This window comes from Pipistrellus kuhlii, unplaced genomic scaffold, assembly GCF_014108245.1.
Source record: "Pipistrellus kuhlii isolate mPipKuh1 unplaced genomic scaffold, mPipKuh1.p scaffold_m20_p_101, whole genome shotgun sequence".
Classification (NCBI taxonomy): domain Eukaryota; kingdom Metazoa; phylum Chordata; class Mammalia; order Chiroptera; family Vespertilionidae; genus Pipistrellus; species Pipistrellus kuhlii.
In genome coordinates, this window is record NW_023425407.1 from 513,095 (window position 1) to 533,382 (window position 20,288).

Below are 20,288 nucleotides of genomic sequence, written 5' to 3' on the forward strand. Positions count from 1 at the left end.
CCCAACCCAAGCCCCAATCCTTGCCCAAGTCCAAGCTTCTGCTCCAACCCAAGCCCCAATCCCTGCCCAAGCCCAAGCTCCTGCCCCAGCCTCAGATCCAGTCTCAGTCCCCACAAGTAAGTCAATGCCTGCAAGTCAGGAGCCTAGTATGACTCTTCGCAAGGGCAACCAGGAGGGGCAGATCTCAACCAGCTGGGGAAATCTTATTTCAATGGTTCTTAGGAGTCACCCCTTCCCCCGGCAAGAGAGGCCCCAAGGGACAGACCTAAGGGCAGCTCCGGAGAGCCAGAGAGAGCCCAGCAGTTCCACAGCCTCGGAGAACAGGGAGTCTGGTTCTCTCCCCGAAGGGACCATTCCTAGTCTCAAGGACATGCACGGCTCCCCAGCTGGGGCGGCCACAGGGGCAGGCACAGGGGGCCTGGCTGAGGCAGGACATCAGCCGCAGCACAGAAGCTCTGAGGCTAACGAGGCTGCGGTGCCCGGGGCCCCAGCTCCACTGTCAGAACAGAGGAAGCCTGGCCCTGCACCTTCCCCCTCTGCCAGGCGGGAGCCACAGCCTGTCCCCAGGCCACGGAAACACAGCATGTGTGAGCTAGCCAAGAGCTCTGAGCTGAAGGCCAGCCAGGCGGCCCCAGGAGAGGCCCCAGGGAAGAGGCCCAGCCCCGTAGGCAGCAGGGAGGTCCTCACAGAGGAGCAGAAAGAGGCCCGCAAACTCATGGTGTTTCTGCAGAGGCCTGGGACCTGGGGGGTGGTGGAGGGGCCCCGGAAGCCCAGCTCCCCTGCCCGGGAGCCGGCTTTGGCAGCAGCTCTGCAGCGGCGGCTGGACCTGGGCAGCTGCCTGGACGTCCTGGCCTTTGCCCAGCAGCATGGGCAGCCTGTCCTGGCCCATGAGACCTATGCTTTGATGAGCGACAATCTGCTGCACGTGCTGGGCGACCCGAACCTCTACCGGCAGCTGAGTGGGGCTGACCGGGAGCGCATCCTGGGCCTTCGAACTAGCAGGGGCCAGGCTGTGCTGGGGGTCCTCGTGCTGCCCAGCCTCTACCAGGTGAGCCGCTCAGGGCTCACCAGGGGCCCCCGAGTGGAGGAGGCTCCTGCCACAGGTGCTGCGCCCCTGCCTCCCCCATCGCACCTGCACGTGTTCAACCCCCAAGAGAACACCTGGCGGCTCCTGACGCAGGTGCCAGAAGAGGCCCCGCTGCGGGGCTGTGGTCTCTGCACCATGCACAACTACTTGTTCCTGGCAGGGGGCATCCGTGGCTCGGGCACCAAGGCCACCTGTTCCAATGAGGTCTTCTGCTACAACCCTATGACCAACATCTGGAGCCAGGTGCGGCCCATGCAGCAGGCCCGTGCCCAGCTCAAACTGGTGGCCCTGGACGGGCTGCTCTACGCCATCGGTGGCGAGTGCTTGTACAGCATGGAGTGCTACGACCCCCGCACAGACACCTGGACCTCACGGGCGCCCCTCCCCGCGGGCACCTTCCCTGTGGCTCACGAGGCCGTGGCCTGCCGTGGGGACATCTATGTCACTGGGGGCCACCTCTTCTACCGCCTGCTCAGGTACAGCCCGGCGAAGGATGCTTGGGAGGAGTGCCCCTACAGCGCCAGCCACCGGCGTTCCAGCGACATGGTGGCACTGGGCGGCTTCCTGTACCGCTTTGACCTGCTGCGGGGCGTGGGTGCCGCCGTGATGCGCTACAACACCGTGACGGGCTCGTGGAGCCGGGCCGCCCCCCTGCCCCTGCCGGACCCTGTCCCGCTGCGCTGCACCGTGCTGGGCAACACCATCTACTGCCTCAACCACCAGGTCACGGCCACCTTCACGGTCTCCGAGGGGACTGCCCAGTTCCAGGCCAAGGAGCTGCAGCCTTTCCCCCTGGGGAGTAAAGGGGTCCTCTGCCCATTCATCCTGACTCTGCCCCACTCGGCCCCGCTCCAGACTTCCCTCTGAGCTGCGCCAGGACTGCCGTGCCCTCTTCAGGCAGACCCTGGGCCAGGCTGTGAGGCGGGTGGGGCCGGGCATGCGGCTGCTCTTCTTTCTGGGAAAACTTTCCTTTTCTGTTATAACGAGCCTGGTGCCTGGCCCTCCTTCTCCTCCTGCAAGTCAGGCTCCCAGCACCTGGGAGTTGGTGGTGGGAGTCCCTGCCACACCCACGTGCCTCCTGCTTTTATGATTGAGTCCTTGCTCCAGTGCCTCAGCTTGCTCTCAGGAACCCTCCTGGGTGGAAAGGACTCCCACAGGCCAGGTTCCCATCACAGCACCAACCACACTGCCTGGAAATAATCTGCCAGGGACCCAGGGGTCCCCAAGAACCTGGACTTGGCTGGCTGAGGGGTCGGCACTGCTGAGCCCAGGAAGGAGATGGCTTCTCTCGGGCTTCAAGCTAGGCAAGGGGCCCAGGAGGGGCTGAAGAGGGGACAGGGAGCAAATAAGTTCCCAGGAAAACGTCCGTGCCTCAGGATGCCCTGCCCGCCTGCAGCCTTGGGGAACCTGGCGTGGCTGACCTCAGAAACAACTCTTAGGTCCCCTTTGTCTGAAATCCTTGCCTGTGGCACTGCTTTGTTGTCTAGAGCCCCTGCCCATAACCCCAGCCTAGACCAGGTCTGCTGGGGCGCATGTCCCTCTGCAGCTTGCGGGATCTCTCCCGCCGGCTCAGCCCCTCCGTTTCCCACCCTACTTCCCACTAACCCTCTTCCTACATGAGACCTGGGCGCACCCCAGCTCTGCCCCTTATTAGCTGTGGGACTTGGGCGAGACATTAACTGTCTTCTCACCTGTGAAGTGGGGATAATGAACATGCCACTCAGGGGAATTCTGAGAACATAGGTCACATACAGGAGCACCTGGCACAGCCCACTGTGGAACCCTCCACAGGAAGGAAAATAAATCTGAATTCGGCAGCCCGTCCCATCCTCTGACCTGGCCCTTTTTGCTTTTTATTCTATGCTTGTCACTACATATGCTTAATTCATTGGCAGCTTATCCATCTTACACTTCCCACGTTTTGTTCACAAGGTTTCACATGGAGCTGGGTCGGGGGTGGGGTGAAGGGACGGGGGGAGAAAGGAGTCTTCAGGATGTGCTTGAAAATAAGTTTATTGAGAAACAGGTGCAATGCATGCAAACTGTGTGTTTGGGTCACTGTTTCTTTGGCAGGCAGAGAAGGCTCCACCCACCGTGGCTCTGCACACAGACAGACCCGGCGTGGCGGCTGTGGAGTGGGGTTGGGGGCCTACTGGGTGCGCTTGGTCTCACTGAGCAGCTCTTGCCAGTTCTTCTCCATCTCTTCCTTGCAATTGAGAAAGGCGTCCTCCAGCCGGCGCATGGACTCTGCCAGGGTGGGGTTGGTGCGTATCACCACCATGTCGTAGGCCATCCATGTGGCCTGCACTGCAACAAACAGACAGGCCCGGTCAGGCCACATGATGGGGCTGTGGTGCCGGAGCACCCCAGGGACCATATCAGACTGAGTGACCCAACTATTCTAAGGAGAGAAAGCTGGGCAGCCACTTGATACAGGGCTCACCTCCGCCCCCCCATTAAAACTAATCCCTTCACAGAGCAGTAATGAAACTTCTCTAATCTCACACAAGTCTTAACTTGTGGATATAACAGCCATGACACTAAAAGGCTGCAAGCCAATCTGATATGAAATGCTAGGAAAAAAGAAAGCAAACACAGATCCTTACCTAGCCACTGTCACAGCTAGTGGCTGCAGGGTGACCCTTAAGAAGTCTTACCACCACCAAGCTCACAGGCTCAGGGAGGGCTGACTCCCACGCCTACAAGGCCCTGAATCTCATGTTCCCTCATGCTCAGTGGCCTGGATGCCTGTTCACCTCCACCCAGGCCTCCCTGTGCTTTAATTAAGGCCAGTGCAGAGCTTCTCCCTCTGGGAAGGTTTGCTGCACCCCACATTAGGTGTCCTCTGGTGCTCACACTGCACTGACCAGCTCCCTTGCCCTTTCCCTTTAAGAGCAACTTGAGGGCAGGTCCCCTGGGTGTACAGTGAACATGTGCTGCTTGTACAGAAATTCCACCTTTTCTCTGTAGTACCCACCCCATTGTTAAAGCTCTGCCCGAGAACTATTGTATAAAGAACAGGGGTCCTAGCGCTTCTGCATGGCAGGAAGAGTTGTTAGAAAAGGTACGTGCAGTATCTCATGATGGCCATGACTGCACAGCAAGTGCAGGAATTCTTGAACTTTTGGAAGCATGTGAGTTCCTGGGGACACCTGTTAAGATGTAGAATGCTGGCCCCTCCTACAACTCAAAGGTTGTCTATTATAGCAAGTTGGGAATGGTTCCCTGGGACCTGCATCTTAACAAGCATCTGGGTAATTTTGGGGTGGTGAGTGGGTAGGGAGGCTGCTGACCTATTTTTTTCAGACCAACTGGACAGCAGGTGGAACATGCACTGTTTTATTCCAGCTCTCCACTTGCTGGCTGTGGAACCTACAAGCTACTTAAACTTGCTCACCTCAGCCTTCTCATCTGTAAGGGCCAGACAATGTCCCAATCTCATGGCTCCCTTGAAGATTAAGTAAACTGCCTGGCACATATTAGGTGCTCAAGAAAGAACCTTTTACTATAAAATAAACAATCAAGGTAGTTAGGGCAAAGAGGGTAGGTAAGAAATTAAAATTCAAGAGAAAAAATTGCTCACAGGAATTAATCTCATATAATCCCATAATGCAGCTGGAATTCCAGCTCTGAGTTTCCTAAGGCCAAAGCAGAAAAGGAAACATGATCAGTTACAAGACTCAGTGACCATAAAATAAAAACAGCCGAAACTGGTTTGGCTCAATGGATAGAGCGTTAGCCTGTGGACTGAAAGGTCCAAGGTTAGATTCCGGTCAAGGGCATGTACCTTGCTTGCGGGCACATCCCCAATAGGGGGTGTGCAAGACGCAGCTGATCGATGATTCTCTCTCATGGATGTTTCTAACTCTCTATTCCTCTCTGTGAAAAATCAATAAAATATATTTAAAAATACACCAAAAAACAAACAAACAAAAAACCAAACTCACTGTTTAAGAATCTTTTATCCTAAGAATCTAAACTGTCCTATAGGTATATTATATGAGAAGTATAAAATAGTTGAAAATTCCCTTGATGACATCCTACCTTAAACACAAAGCATTCTTCCATGACTACAATTGTAATCACAGGTGGCATAGTACCAAAGCACAGATCAGAAAAGGCACTTCAATGAGACACCAAAACACCACAGCAAATGCACAGCCCTCTTCTGATTTGATCAAAGAAAAAGTATATAGAGCCGAAACCGGTTTGGCTCAGAGGTAGAGCGTCGGTCTGCGGACTGAAAGGTCCCAGGTTCGATTCCAGTCAAGGGCATCTATGTTGGTTGTGGGCACATCCCCGGTAGGGGGTGTGCAACAGGCAGCTGGTCGATGTTTCTTATCGACGTTTCTAGCTCTCTATCTCTCTCTCTGTAAAAAATCAACAAAATATATAAAAAAGAAAAAAGAAAAAAAAAGAAAAAGTATATAGAATATTATACATAGAACAGGAAGGACTCAATAACCAGAATACTCTCCAGCAATACACATCGCAAGTTTTCATTATTTATTGAGCGCCCCCTTTATGCTGGCATTTTACCAGGCAGCCCTGGTGATAAAGCCGTACACAGGATAGACACTTCCTACCTTCATGCAGTATCTATACTAGTTGCAGTGGGAGGAGGCAGATAAACATACAATTTCGAATTGTGAAAGGTGCTGTGAAGGAAATAAGTAGTATGTGTTGTGATAGAGAAATGGGGTGGGAGGAGTCATATTACAGACGAGATAGTGAGGGCAGGCCCCCTCTGGGGATTTTTGGTAAGGGACTGTGCAGTAGCAAAGCCAAGGTCATAATCAGTGGAGAGGCCTGAACAGCAGGTATTCTGAGAGGCTAATCAGAACTTGCCTGTACACTTTGAAAACCCATTGGGTAAAGCCAAGGTCCTTGCATGTAAATTAAGAAACAATGGTCAAGTTGTATACTATGAGCTCCAAGGACCAAGAACTGGTCCTGGTGGCTACCTGGGCAAAAGATCCAAACCAAAAAACAAAAAACAGAGCCTAGCAGCCATTTCTGCATAGAATTCTGCATAGAAGGGTTCTCAAGTCAAGCTGAAGCCTCTGCACTGAACTGCCTGCCTGCACTGTGTTGTTGCTAGCTGAGCCAGCCCTTATAGAGGAGTTCCTGAAATCCTATTTCAACCATTAGGACTGAGGCTTTCCCCATCCAGAAAGAGCTGTGCAGTTCAGACCAATTGGAGTAGCTCTATTCTGACCAATCAGGGACGAAGGGCTGGGACTTCTGTCTATATAAGCCAACTCTTGGCCCACCAAAGACTGCCGCTGAACACCACCTCACAGCAGAGCTCCCTAGCTGAAGTGGGACCTGGCCCAGGGCAGCTGTGATGCAGTACTGTGGAGCCGTTCCCCAGCAGTGCTGTTTTCATAGGTATGCTGTATTTCTGTGGAGCTGTTTGCACCAAAGAAAGTTTCCTTCTTCACTCCAAACTGGGGATTCCTGTTAGCGTTTGAATTGGCACCAATGACCACTGGTGGACAGACCCTAGATGCATAATTTAGTAAAGGATGAGGATAGTGTCCCAAAAATCTGTTTAGGAGAGAGAAGAACTAACTAGTGATGCAGTCAGTGGATTTGCTTTGGGAGCCTGGAAAGTAGAATTGGGAGAGAGAGCACAGGGAATGAGACAAGAGGGCTAGCTGACCAGGAGATGGGATAATGACAAGCCTGGAGGTTACAGGCCACAGGCTAATTCAAATAATTGGCCAAATAAACCAAGAAACGTGTTAAAATGTAAATGGGTGAAATTCTACCAAATTTGGAAAGAACAATTAATGCTTATCCCTATACTAGGATTCATGCACTGGGGCGGGGGGCGGGGGGGAGGTCCCTCAGACCTGCCTGACCCCCCTCACAGTTCAGGAGCCCTCAGGGGCAGGAGGAGACCTGGAGAACAGGGGAAGACAATGCCCCCATCACACTTCTGCTGCTGCCACTGCCGGTAGCGCAAGCCTCAGCCAGCCCTGGTTACCTGAGCCTCGGATGGCCCTGGGTGGCTGGGAGGCTGAGGGGACTGGCGGATTCTGGAGACAGGCGCACAGAGCGGTTGGATCCAGTGGGGCTGAGGAGACTGTGTGCACCGCCATTTTTGAGGGTGTGGAAGTCAATTAGCATATCCCCTCTTTATTGGCTGTGGGTGCTGCCATCTTTGTAATGGTGTGATGGTCAATTAGTATATTCCCTCTTTATTAGATATAATAAAAGCCTAATATGCAAATAGACAGAACTGTGGAATGACCGGTGGAATGACTGGTTGCTATGATGCCCACTCACCACCAGGGGGCAGATGCTCAATGCAGGAGCTGCCCACAGCCCGCAGGCCCCAGGCCAGCCAAGGCAGGTGCCAGTGGGGAACCCCAGATCAACCGGATGGTTGCCCCATCAATTGGCCCTAATTGCCGGCCAGGCCCAGGGACCCTATCCATGCACACATTTCGTACACTGGGCCTCTAGTCTGATATAAGTAATTAAAAAAATTAGGAAAAGAAGGAAGACTAATAATCTCACTATATGGGCTGATGTAATTTTTTAAGAAAAGCATTTTCTAGTGGCATCCCACTTATATTGCAGGAAATTTGAGAATAGAAATAAGAAAAAAATCCTATATAACAAAAGCTTAATATACTAAGTGTCTATACTAAGAATACTAATATACTAACAAAAGCCTAATATACGAATTGCCATTTGTTCCACTGTTTGACCAGTCGCCATGATGTGCACTGACCACCGGGGACAGAGGCTCCAATTGGTAGTTTAGCTTGCTGCTGGAGTCTAGCCGATTAGGACTACGTGAGAGAGGCTGGACTTGCCCTGGAGCTGCCCTCTCTAGTTTCTAAAATATTTATTCTAATTAATTTCCTTTCAATGTGCATGAATCCATGCACTAAGCCTCTAGTAAATACATAGTTTTCTCTAAGGTGGTTTATTCCAAAACCAAAGACAACATGAGAAAAATTATATCTATCTCACATGAATATAGGTGTGAAATCATAAATATAACATGAGCTAATGAAATCTAACAGTGTGTTAAGATAATATGTTATGATTATGCAGAGTTTGTGAAAGAAATTCAAGGATGCTTAGATATCAGAAATTCAATCACTATAATTAACCACATTTATAAAAAAAAGGAAATAATAGAAATATCTCAATGCAAAAAAGATAGGTATTAAAGTTTAATACCTTAAGGAGACATCTTTAACTTACTATAGGTGATATACCAAAAACTTATAGCAAACATCATACGTAATGGAGAAACTGTGGATACATTCCCTATAAGGCTGGTATCAAACAAGGGTGCTTCTAATAATACTAGAGGCCTGGTGAACAAAATGTGTGTGTGTGTGTGTGGGGGGGGTGTGTTCCTCAGCCTGCCTGCAACCTCTCAATCTGGGACCCCTCAGGGGATGTTTGACTGCCTCTTGCAATCCCAAACTGCTGGCTCCTAACCACTTGCCTGCCTGCCTGCCTGCCTGCCTGATCACCCCTATTGCTCCCCTACCAGCCTGATTGCCCACAAGCGCCTCTGCCTCTCCCCATATCTGGGACCCAGGACTTCCTCCTCCAGCCAGTTGTAGGCACCCGGGACCTGGGCTGGCTTCACCTGGGCCGGCCACAGCCACAGGGGACAGTGGGTGGTGGCTTCACCTGGGCAGCAGCCGCAGGTGTCTAGGACTGCGGGGCAGGCAGCTTGTTCCTCTCCTGGGCTGCAGCCTGGCTGATCTCCATTCCTCTCTCACAAGCTCATTTATGCCTGCTTGTCCCCATTCCTCTCTCTCCAATGTTGAGTATTTGAGCAGTTATAGTGTGATGGTGTGAGAGCATAATGACATGAGGGGGTGATGACTATTTGCATATTAACTCTTTATTATATAGGGTTACTGTTAGTGGAGATGCTGGTTAATGGAATAGAAAAAAAAGAGAAATAAATGGTGTAAGGATTGGAAGGTAAAAATATCAGTATTTATAAATTATAAAAATGTATCCTATATAATACAATCCTAATATGCAAATTGTTCCCTTGACTGGGAGTTCGACCAGGGGCAGGGCCAGCCTGCCAACTGTCCCCGGCCCCTCCCCAGCTGGTGGTGGCGGCAAGCAGCCAGGGAAAGGGAGGCCCTGGCTGGCAGTCATAGCTGCTAGGGACTCTAACCATGCATGAATTTTGTGCACTGGGCCTCTAGTATGAAAAAATAAAGATTTAAAAATTAAGTTAATCTTAAAAAATATAAGTTAAAAGGGAAAATATGCCATATTATTATAGATATCAAGACAACTTATAAATTCTTATTTTAAAAATAGTGTGGTATAGACAACTAGACCAATGGAAGAAAATAGTAAGCTCAGAGATAGACTTACGTTTATATGGGAATTTAGCATATGATGAAATAACACAAAAAATCAATGAAAAAAGGATAGTACACTCCAGATATACTAAAGATATAAGTATGAAAGGTACAAATAACATTTATAGATAAAAATTTAGCAGGTGTAGGAACTTACTAAAAACCACAAACCGCTGGGACTGGTTTGGCTCAGTGGATAGAGCGTCAGCCTGTGGACTGAAAGGTCCCGGGTCCGATTCCGGGCAAGGGCATGTACCTTGGTTGTGGGCACATTCCTGGTGGAGGGTGTGCAAGAGGCAGCTGATCGATGATTCTCTCTCATCGATGTTTCTAACTCTCTATCCCTCTCTCTTCCTCTCTGTGAAAAAATCAATAAAATATATTAAAAAAAAACAAAACAAAATAAAACAAAACCACAAACCATAAAGCAAAATTTGGCAGATTTATTTTTATAAAAATTTTAAAACAAAGGACAATACGGACTAAGTTTTCATAAAAATGGGAGAATAGAAGAAATTTTCAGTGCATAAAGTTGATAATGGTTAATATCAAGGATATGTAAGAAACTACTTCAAATTAAGAATAAGTCAGGAAAGTCAATAATTTTTAAAAAACCTTGAAAATAACAAGAGCAAGGAAGTGGAGAAATCTTTGTACATTGCTGGAGGGACTATGAAATGGTGCACTATTGTGTAAAACAGTTTGACATTCCTTAGAAAGCTAAACATAGAATTATTATATAACATAGCAATTCTACTCCTAGGTTAATACCTCAAACAGTTGAGAACCAGGTATTCAAACAAATACTTGTACACACATGTTCATAGCAGCACTAGTCACTATTCATAGGAGCCAAAAGGTGAACATATCCATCAATGGATGAATGAATAATCTACACTAAAAAAAGAGAAACATGAAAATTACCATCACTCCACTACACTACCAGCCCAACAGAGTATGAAAATTAAACTGAAAACATGGTGGCAGCTCAGCCCCTCCCCCCCTTTGCCGCCACTTGTGGGGGTCAGAGAAGTGGGGTGCCAGCGCCTGAAGCTAGCTGTAGCCCTGTAGACAAAGAAGCCACCTGCCCTGTGAACGCAGGCCACAGGCAGCAGCAGAAGCATCACATCTGCCTGCCCCACATCCTGAGGGAGACGGAGAAACTGGCCCCTAGAGCCTGAGGCTGGGTGCAGTCTGAGAGATGAAGACGCCACCTGCCCCATGATCCCAGGCCATAGCCAGCTGGAGAAGTAGCCCACACTGCATCCCAGGCAAGACAGAGAAGCCGCCCATCCCATGGTCCTGGGCATCAGCACTTGTGGCTACAGCCCAGGCAAAGTCACCTGCCCACCATCCCCTGCGACTGCAGCCAGCCTGGGTGCCTATGGCAGACCAGAGGGAGGGAAGCCTGGATCCCGGATTCGGGGCCCAGGCTGAGGTGGTTAGGGGCAATCAAGCCAGCAGGGGAGCAGTTAGGGACAATCAGGTGGGTAGGCAGAATTAAGGGCAATCAGGCAGGCAGGTGAGCAGATAGGAGCCAGCAGTTCTGGATTGTGAGAGGGATGTCCAACTGCTGGTTATCCTGAGGGGTCCCAGATTGGAGAGGGTGCAGGCCGAGCAAGGGACTTCCCATCCCCCATGCACGAATTTTGTGCACCAGGCCACTAGTTAAAAATATGACATTCATACAATGGAATATTATTTGTGCATATAAAGGAGTAAAGTACTAATACATGCTACAATGTAAATGAACCTTGAAAATGTTATGCTAAGTTACAGAAACCAGAAACAAAGTGTCACGTGCTATTATATGAATCATTTATATGAAGTATCCAAAATAGGTAAATTCATAGAAAGTAAAAACATACTGGTGGTTGCCAGGGGCTGAGGATAGGGAATAACTGCTTAATGGGTACAGAGCATCCTTTATGGGTGATGAAAATGTTTTGGAACCTAGACAGAATTGGTGGCTGCATAACATTGTGAATATACTAAATTTCATCAAATGTATACTTAAACCGGTTAATTTTATGTTATGTAAATTTCACCTTAATAAAAAATTATTTAAATTTAAGCTGTAGATACTACTAGTATAATTTTCTTTACTTTTCAGAAGTGGAATTAGCCAGATTACACAACTAATAAGTGGCACAGGCAGCATTTATCCCAGGTAATCAAGCACCAGTGTCCATATTTTTAAGTATTTATGTTATACTATTTTTTTATGCTCCAAAAGACTAAAAGCATATGAGAAGAGTCTGGAACTCATCAGAGAAATAAAAATGAACACTCAGCTATCATTTTACACGCATTATAATGGCAAAATTAGAAAGCTGAATAATATCAAGTGTTTGTGAGCTTGTGGTATCTAAGAACCCTAGGGCATTGCTGGTGGAAGTAAGTTCTGAATCAGACATTCTGTGAAGTTATCTGGTAGTGTCCCCTAAAAGTAGCACAGATGTATGAGATGTTCACTGCAGTACTGTGATTGGTGATGAAGAGTTGTAGGCAATCTAGGTATCCATCATTGGGATAAATGGAGAAGCAAAGAGTAGTGGCTCTCCATGGGATATTGTAGTGCAGTTAAAGTAGTAAATGTGATGTACACATGGATACTAGAAAAGGTCTTCATAATATAGTCTTGAGATTAAAAAGTAAGATATAAGCTATAGGGAGAACTAATCATGGAAAGACCATGTTAGAATTGGATTTAATTTTGATTCTTTCTTTTTAAAAAAATAATAAATCTTTATTGTTCAGATTATTACAGGTGTTCCTCTTTCTCCCCTCTTCCCCCATACCTCCCCTTCACCTGATTCCCAACTCCACCCCATGCCATTACCCCTGCCCCTGTCTTCATCCATAGGTGTAAGATTTTTGTCCAATCCTTTCCCTCACCCCTCAGACTCCCTTCCCCCTGAGAATTGTTAATCCAATCCCTTTCTGTGTCCCTGATTCTATTATGTTCACCAGTCCATTGATTTTTTCCTTATGGCAACAGTGAGGCTACTGTCTGGACTCTACCTATTCCCTGGGCTCTTAGATTAAAATCATGCCTAACTGCAAATAATGAAGAAGAAAGCTAAAAACAAATAATAATAATAATTATTTTTTAAAAGCAGCCTCTCACAACTAATAAGCAACTTATCACTTGTGTCTAAGCTAATTCCAAGCTCCTTACCCTGCCACCCTCACATGAAAGAGTGGTTATTTCTTCAACAGATACACACACCTCTTAGTAGAAGCTGGCTGAGAACATCCTGGAATTTCAAATTTCCCAATTTCAAAGATGCAGCAAAAACAGTGTACATATAGACGAAGGTCTATATACAACTGGTGCTAAAACTGCATAGCCTAGAGCACATGTGTCAAACACAAGGCCCACGGGTCAAATCCGTCCCGCCAGGCCTTGCAATGTGGCCCGCACCACGCTGTCATCACTGCACTCCGCTGCGTTTCCATCACAATGACAGTTTATGACTGTTCAGTAAACAATTCGGCCCGCGATTTAGGCTGGATTTTAGATTTTGGCCCCTTCTCTGATTGAGTTCGACACCCCTAGCCTAGAGTTTAGAAGTATTGAAAGACACAATCTTTCCATCCCATTTAGCCACTGAGAACTTAATAGTCTTAAACAACAGTTTTGCATTTTGGGAAGTGAATTATTCCTAATATATGGTGACAGGAGAAGATTTGACTTTGGGTGGTGGGCACATGGTACAATATATAAACCTTTTAACATAGAAACCCACACCTGAAATCTATATGATCATGTTGACCAATGTCACCCCAATACATTGAATTTTTTAAAAAAGGAAAAGAGCCTGAGTGTTTGGCTCAGCGGATAGAGCGTTGGCCTGCAGACTGAAGGGTCCAGGTTCGATTCTGGTCAAGGGCATGTCCCTTGGTTGTGGGCACATCCTCAGTGGGGGGTGTGCAGGAGGCAGCTGATTAGTGTTTCTCTCTCATTGATATTTCTAGCTCTCTATCCCTCTCCCTTCCTCATTGTAAAAACCAATAAAATATATTTTTCAAAAATAAAAAAAGGAAAAGAAAATTATACTGGCTTCAGGAAGTACTGAAAACTGTCTTGGAAAATTTTTCTTGTACAACCAGTGGTCAAACATGCTACATGAGTGGTAAACCTACAAATGTACCCACCCTGCTCTGACCACCTCTGGATAATCCTGAGCTGTACTTCCCCTCTTGCCGCCACAGCCACCTGACCACCTTTCTTCTCCTCCACCACCACCTGCACCCTCTCCACCCCCTTCTCTGTCTCTACTCCACCACCAGTAGCATCTTTGCTGGTCAGAAAATCCGATCTCACGAAAGCACTATAGGCTGAACCATAAAAAAGGTGAACCCATGCAGATAACAAAGATCTACTGACTGTGAAATTAAAGAAAACATGGAGTTTGATGAAAGGGTGAAGCTTCTACCATCACCAAAGACACAGAATCCACTAGTTACTGTCTCTGACCTGCACTGTGTTACCCTGAAGCCCAGGTCCAAAATGTTATCAACTTGAGTTACAAATGTCTTAATTATTCCTCTAAGAGTCAAATTGACCTGTGGAAGCTACTTAGAAAAGTCTATGTAGAGAGGAGGCCAGATGGGACCCCAATTACCAGTAAAGGAAATACGGAAACAGGAATTACAATATATTGATCTCACAAATGCTGTTTAAAGCCTCTTTTGCCTCCCCAGTTAGCTTCTCCATTTTCTCTGCTCCCTTCCAAGTGCTCAATGTATGCCATTAGCATTTGCCAGATTGATTTTAATATAAAATCATGTTTTAATTTTAATTTATATTTTTAAATTATATTTATTTATCTTGATGTCTGCTTCTGGCTTTTACCCACTTCTCTACTGAAGGAGCATCTCTTCAACTTTTTATTCCTAGAATAGCACATGGTAGATGCTCAGCAAATGCTGTTAAATAAGAGAATATTTAATTAGACTGAAGGAATTACATAGCTTATAGTAGAAAATAAATTCTACAACTTTTTAAAAAGGTAGTTTTAAAAAATACAAGAAATTTTCAAGTACACAGGCAAAAATATTACAAACATTTCTAAGTAGAAATTTTCTATAGCCTGTTGTAATAAATGGAGATTATTTTCAAACAAATAATGTCTTTAAAAATAGTTTCTTTTCATTTGAATAGAGTATGCATCATTTCTAAAATTTGTTTTACATTATGCTTTTCTCTAGCAAAACTTAGGCTCACAAATTATAAGAATTAGACATATTCTGAATCAGTAAAGAACAAATTAATCATAATGGTATTACTACCACTGCTGGTTACCATTTAGTGGAAACATGTTGAATAAAATAACAGACTAATATTCTTTTATAAAAATGGAGACATTTGTTCAACTCTATCGCTGCTTTATTCCACTGAGCTGTACCTCCCATCAGCACCTTACCAATCTTAGCACTATTACTCTGAACTCTTTTTATTTAGATGATTCACGGCATTTTACCAGGCAATTTTGTTCACAGGTGTTATGTTAATATCATTTGTCATTTGCTGAACACTTGAGCTTAGGTCTGGTACTGTGTGAGTGTGCGCCTAGTTACTATTTCTGCTCTCAAAAAGATAACAGTCCCATTGCAGAAATAAGATGCAAACACACAAAGTAACTGGGAAATAACTCGAGGCACTGTCAGTGGACAGTGTCCGTTTCTGTGGCACAGGTGTTACCTGGAATGGAAGGTGCGGGTGGTCAGGGAAGGCCGCAGAGAAGGCACTCGATTGGGGCTTGGAAGTACAGGGAGGATGTGAGCTCCGGGGAAGAGGGCCAAGGCACCTGCCTGGGGCACAGCCCACCTGAGATTTTCTCCATCTCTTCCAGGATCTTTTCCAAGTCTTTATTCAGGTCTGACAGCATCCTCAGCATGTTGTCGCAGTTTCTTTCCCCAGGGTCAGAGTCAGCCATCTAGGCCGTGCACAGAAAGAAGACGCAGGAGACAGACTGGGGTGAGGTGAGGAGACGGGGTGAGGGGTGAGGGGTGAGGGGTGAGGGGTGAGGGTTGAGGAGACGGGGTGAGGGGTCAAATGAGACTGGGGTGAGAGGTGAGGGGTCAAATGAGACTGGGGTGAAAGGTGAGGAGACTGTGGTGACGGGACTGGGGTGACGGGTCGGGTGAGGAGACCGGATGAGGGCCGCGGAGGGGAGGGGTGAGGGCTCCTTGAAGCGGGGGCACAGCCGGGGTTCGGGGAGTGGCCGGCACCAGGACGTCAGAACCACTCACCTCCTGCTCCGCCAGGGCGCGGCTCTGTCAGCTACACCGCCCTCGCCTGCGCCAGGGGCCTGAGGAGGCGCTTCCGGAAGACACGCCCCTTTCCGTTACCAGGCCCCGCCCCTCGGAGCTAGCCTCTTGTTCTCATTGGCTAATATTCTGGAGAGGAAGGGACGGAGCCTCTAGCACATGGCTGCGCCTACCAGGCTGCGCCTGAGTTTCAGCCTCGAGGTCTCATTGGCTGTGTCCAGAGCAGAAGGGGCGGGGCCACCGGAGGCTGGTCCCTCAGGCACGTGAGTCTTGCAGGCTTTGGAGGAGGAGGGGCTAAGGTGGGGGAGGGGAGAGGGGCAAGGAGAGGGCGCTTCCGGTCCTGACAGCTGTGTTCCTCCTCTTGGCTCTTTGAGGGTGAGATCGTGCGCGGCCCTGTTAGCTTGACCACCGTGTCCAGGACAGCCCTTGGCACAGCAGGCGCTGATAAACATTTGTGGAATGAATTGCTGGTGCCTGAGTATTTACAGTCTTCACATCTACCTAGCGTCATTGTTGCATCTGTCTTAACAGATGAGGAAGCTGGGGCTCAGGGAGATGAGGCGGGCAGGACTCAAGTACTACCGTGTTTCTCCGAAAATAAGACATCCTCTGAAAATAATACCTACTTACAGGTTTCCTTCTGAGTGAAATATAAGGCATCCCCCCGAAAATAAGGCCCCCCCTAGGCTAAACATGAAAGATTTGGTCCACTGATTCTGAAAGAAATGGAATCACAAGAAATTCACCAGGAAATTCAGGAATTGGATTGTTATGATGATGTTCCAGAAGATGATGACATGATTGTCATTGAATAAATGAGTAAATTCTTGATACTGTAGGATTCACAGTTTGTCTGGTTTGTGTTGACAACTACCGTACTACCGTATTGTATACAGGTAATAAATTTCCTTTATTTTCATTTAACAATAAATGTGTACCATATTCTTCTTCATGGAAAAATAACACATCCCCTGAAAATAAGACCTAGCGCATCTTTGGGAGTAAAAATTAATATAAGATACTGTCTTATTTTCGGGAAAACAGGGTAGTACAAGCAGCTGAGAGTGCAAACATTGCTTTCGAACCGTGAGGAGCCGCTGGCCTCCAGGTAGTAGGAGTACAAATCATCGAGCAGGGACGGGGAGAGAGGTGCTCCACCCTTCGAGAGGCTGCGCATAAAGCTGTGCTGGGGAGGAGGCCAGAGAGACCGCTCAGGCCTCTGTAAGCCAGTCCAAGAAGCTGTCTCTAGATGGGATGGGCACCTTAGAAGGGTGGTAGGCGGAGCAGTGACCTGGTGAAGAGGCCTCTCTGGCTGCTGGAGGGAGGGTTGTTGTGATGTTCGGATGAGTAATAATGGAGATGTGGGCAGGGCAGGTGGAGGTCACAGCGGAAGGAACTAAAGCCATTTGTACACTTGACGGTTTGTAATGTGGCAAGTTCAGAAGGAAGGAAGGAATTGGTTACTGGTTAGAGCGTGATGTCACTGGCTGAGATGGGGAAGTGTGGGAGAGAAGCCCATTTGGAAGATTATTAACCTTGTAAACAGCTTGTGTTTGAAATTCCTAAAGTGGAACCCACTGAGTTTTCTCTCAGGAATTCCGATCCTTAGCAGACTGATTGCACAGCAGAAAAAACAACTAGAGTTGAGCCAGATCGCCTGGGCACAGAATGAGTCCTTGCCTATCTAGTGAGGAGTCTGCTGCCTGGCCATACACCCTCCCCAAGCTGCCACCTTCCTGTCCCTTCCCACCTGTGAGCCACCCTGCATACATCCTTCACTCTGCCATTTGCTTAGACTGCCCAGAAAAACATGAATCAGGAATACCACTAATGGCAATGAAGGCGGCTTCAGGAACAGTAGTTTGCCAGGCTGAGGAAGGGCACAGGGTCCCAGGCAGAAGCTTCAGGGGAGGAAAGGCCGACTTCAGGGAATGGAGGGTATTGGGGCTCAGGGTTCTTGGGGAGACACAGAGATCAGTTGGGCTGGAATGTGAGGGGCCTGGAGTGTCCTGCCCAGCAGAGGGAAGTGGACTGTTTCAAGCACCCTGTAGGACCCAGGCCCAGAGTGGGCTCTCAGGGAGCCCAGGGATGCCAGTCTGGTCTGCCCATGCCTTTGTGCTTCTGAAACTGGTAACTGTCCACCCAGTGTTTCCTTTATATCCCAGGCACACAGCTAGACTGCATTTCCCCGCCTCCCTTGCAATGTGAGTCCTGGTTAGAGGGATGTAAATGGAAGGGCTTTGGGTCACACAGGCCAGGTCCATAAAAGCCTCCATGAGGGACCCTCTATCTTGCCCCATGTATCCTCTAGGTTAGGGGTGTTGAACTCAATCAGAGAAGGGGCCAAAATCTAAAATCCAGCCTAAATCGCGGGCCGAATGGTTTACTGAACAGTCATAAACTGTCATTGTGATGGAAATGCAGCAGAGTGCAGTGATGACAGCGCGGTGCGGGCCACATTGCAAGGCCTGGCGGGACGGATTTGGCCCGCGGGCCTTGTGTTTGACACATGTGCTCTAGGTTGAGCCCAAGGCAACTTGGGAGTGACCTGAAGAAATCAGGGAGACCTCTGTCAGCAAATGCCTTTGAATAATGTCTGGAACAGAGTCTGTCTCAGCCATCTGAACAGGAATTAAACTGCTATTGAGATTTCAGGGTGTATCTGTTGTGACTAACCTTAACTAGTACAGATCTGCAAAACCATGGGGCGCAAGGAGCTTGTTTGGGTCTGACGGGTGGTCACCAGAGGTTTGTACCCTGGTTGTGCACAGTGGTTTACCTTATTTTAACTAAGAACAGGTCAGATAATGTTGGCTGAATTTCAACATTAATGAAAAGCCAGCTGATAAAAACTCTGTTCACTGCTGCTCTCCCAGGGCTGGGCAAGCTGATGTGCCCAGAGCCCGCCCAAATGGACACTTCCCCAGGATAGGTTACACAGGCACCCGACAGGCAGGGCTCTGGGAAGAAAGCTCTGCTATGAAATGTCACATTTTGTAGGCACAGGTGTTCTCTTATAAGCCTCTCAGGGGGACTCCAAAGAGGTTAGGAGCCTCTGCCCTGGGGCCCTCTCATGTGCTTTCAGGGTTTTAACTTCCTTCAAAGCTGTTATCAGGAGCCTAGATCTTTGCTTTTTAAAATATTTTATTTATTTAGTTTTAATTGTGACCTGAGGATTTTTTCCCCCATTGATTTTTTAGAGAAAGAAATAAAAGGGAGGGAGGAGAGGGGAGAGAAAAACATTGATGTGAGGGACTGGAGTTGGGATCAAACCTGTAACTGAGGTACATGCCCTTAACCAAGGAATTGAGAGACCCTTTAGTCTTTGGGCCAACACTCTAACCACTGGGAAACTGGCCAGGGTGATTTCCTTAGCTTTTACTTTATATTTTAAAGAATCTATGAATATTTATTTTATATATATATATATAATTGATTTTTTTTTTACAGAGGAAGAGAGAGGGATAGAGAGTTAAAAACATCAATGAGAAAGAAACATTGATCAGCTGCCTCCTGCACCCACATCCTCTACTGGGGATGTGCCTGCAACCATGGTACATGCCCTTGATCGAATTGAACCTTGGACTCTTCCGCAGGCCAATGCTCTATCCACTGAGCCAAATTAGTTAAGGCTATTCTTATAGACATGTCAAACTCAACATTTAAAGAAACCTCATTTAATCATCCAATTACCCAAAAGAGAAAACATGAATTGTCGTCAATGTCTCTGTCGGGTTTATCAGTCCTGCCTTTGACGGTTTTAGCTTCCTGATCCTCAATTCCTTGGTTTGAGTTCTGTCATTTCTCCCAACTCTGCCGCCACCATGAGTAGTACTTTCTAAGAGCCCTTGCTTCTTATCCTTGCTGCACCCCACTTTGTTCTAGTATCCCCATTAATCAGAGAGATTCCCAGTAAAATTTAGGACCAATTAGGTCACCTCTGCTCAAACCCGAGATGCTTCCCCCATCTTCAGGGGAGCTGGAGTCCAGCCTATGAGCCTTTGTGTCCCCCACTCCACCTGTCCCCTCCCCAACACTACACCAGCTGCAGACTCCAGCATTGCCTCTCCATTGCAGTTGGCATCACCCACCTGGGAGCTCTGGCTCCTGCTGGCCCCGCAGCCAGGAGTCTCTGCCCTCAGCACCTACTGGCTTGTGCCCTCATCTCCTTGCTTTGCCACTTTGTCTGAAGTTGTCCCCCTCTCCCATTGCTCCCATCCTCTTACTTTTCTCCTTAGCACTTATTGCTGACTTGCTATGTACTAGTAACTTATCCTTCTTGGTGACTGCCTGTCTCCTTACTAGACTAAACCCCACAGGGAGGGGTACTTTCTGTATTTTGCTCACTGCTGTCACTCAGTGTCTGGCACACTGTGGTACTCAGCAAGCACCTGCTAAATGAATTATTCCAAAAGCCTCCTGGTCTCCCTGCCAGCCACTCCATCTTCTGACCCATGCCTGCCTTACCACGGGGGTGAGTTCCTGTGGGTAGGTGGTGCCCTGTTCACCACTGAATCCCCAGCACAGAGCCAAGTACGTGGAAGGTATTCCATAGA

The 20,288-nt window shown here is 47.9% G+C and overlaps 2 protein-coding genes and 1 pseudogene across 2 annotated transcripts; 2 read left to right on the forward strand and 1 right to left on the reverse strand.

The window, feature by feature from the left end:
• On the forward strand, nt 1-1,954 carry KLHDC7B (kelch domain containing 7B). Its single transcript, XM_036430126.2, has one exon. The coding sequence runs from the start codon at nt 125-127 to the stop codon at nt 1,952-1,954; it is 1,830 nt and encodes a 609-aa protein (XP_036286019.1). The 5' UTR covers nt 1-124.
• Nucleotides 1,955-3,079: 1,125 nt separating this feature from the next.
• SYCE3 (synaptonemal complex central element protein 3) lies at nt 3,080-16,218 on the reverse strand. Its single transcript, XM_036430143.2, has 3 exons — nt 15,715-16,218; nt 15,290-15,398; nt 3,080-3,394 (listed from the first exon to the last, which is right to left on the reverse strand). The coding sequence occupies exons 2-3, from the start codon at nt 15,396-15,398 to the stop codon at nt 3,237-3,239; spliced, it is 267 nt and encodes an 88-aa protein (XP_036286036.1). The 5' UTR covers nt 15,715-16,218; the 3' UTR covers nt 3,080-3,236.
• On the forward strand, nt 4,171-14,124 carry LOC118714764 (annotated as a pseudogene).
• Nucleotides 16,219-20,288: the final 4,070 nt, after the last annotated feature.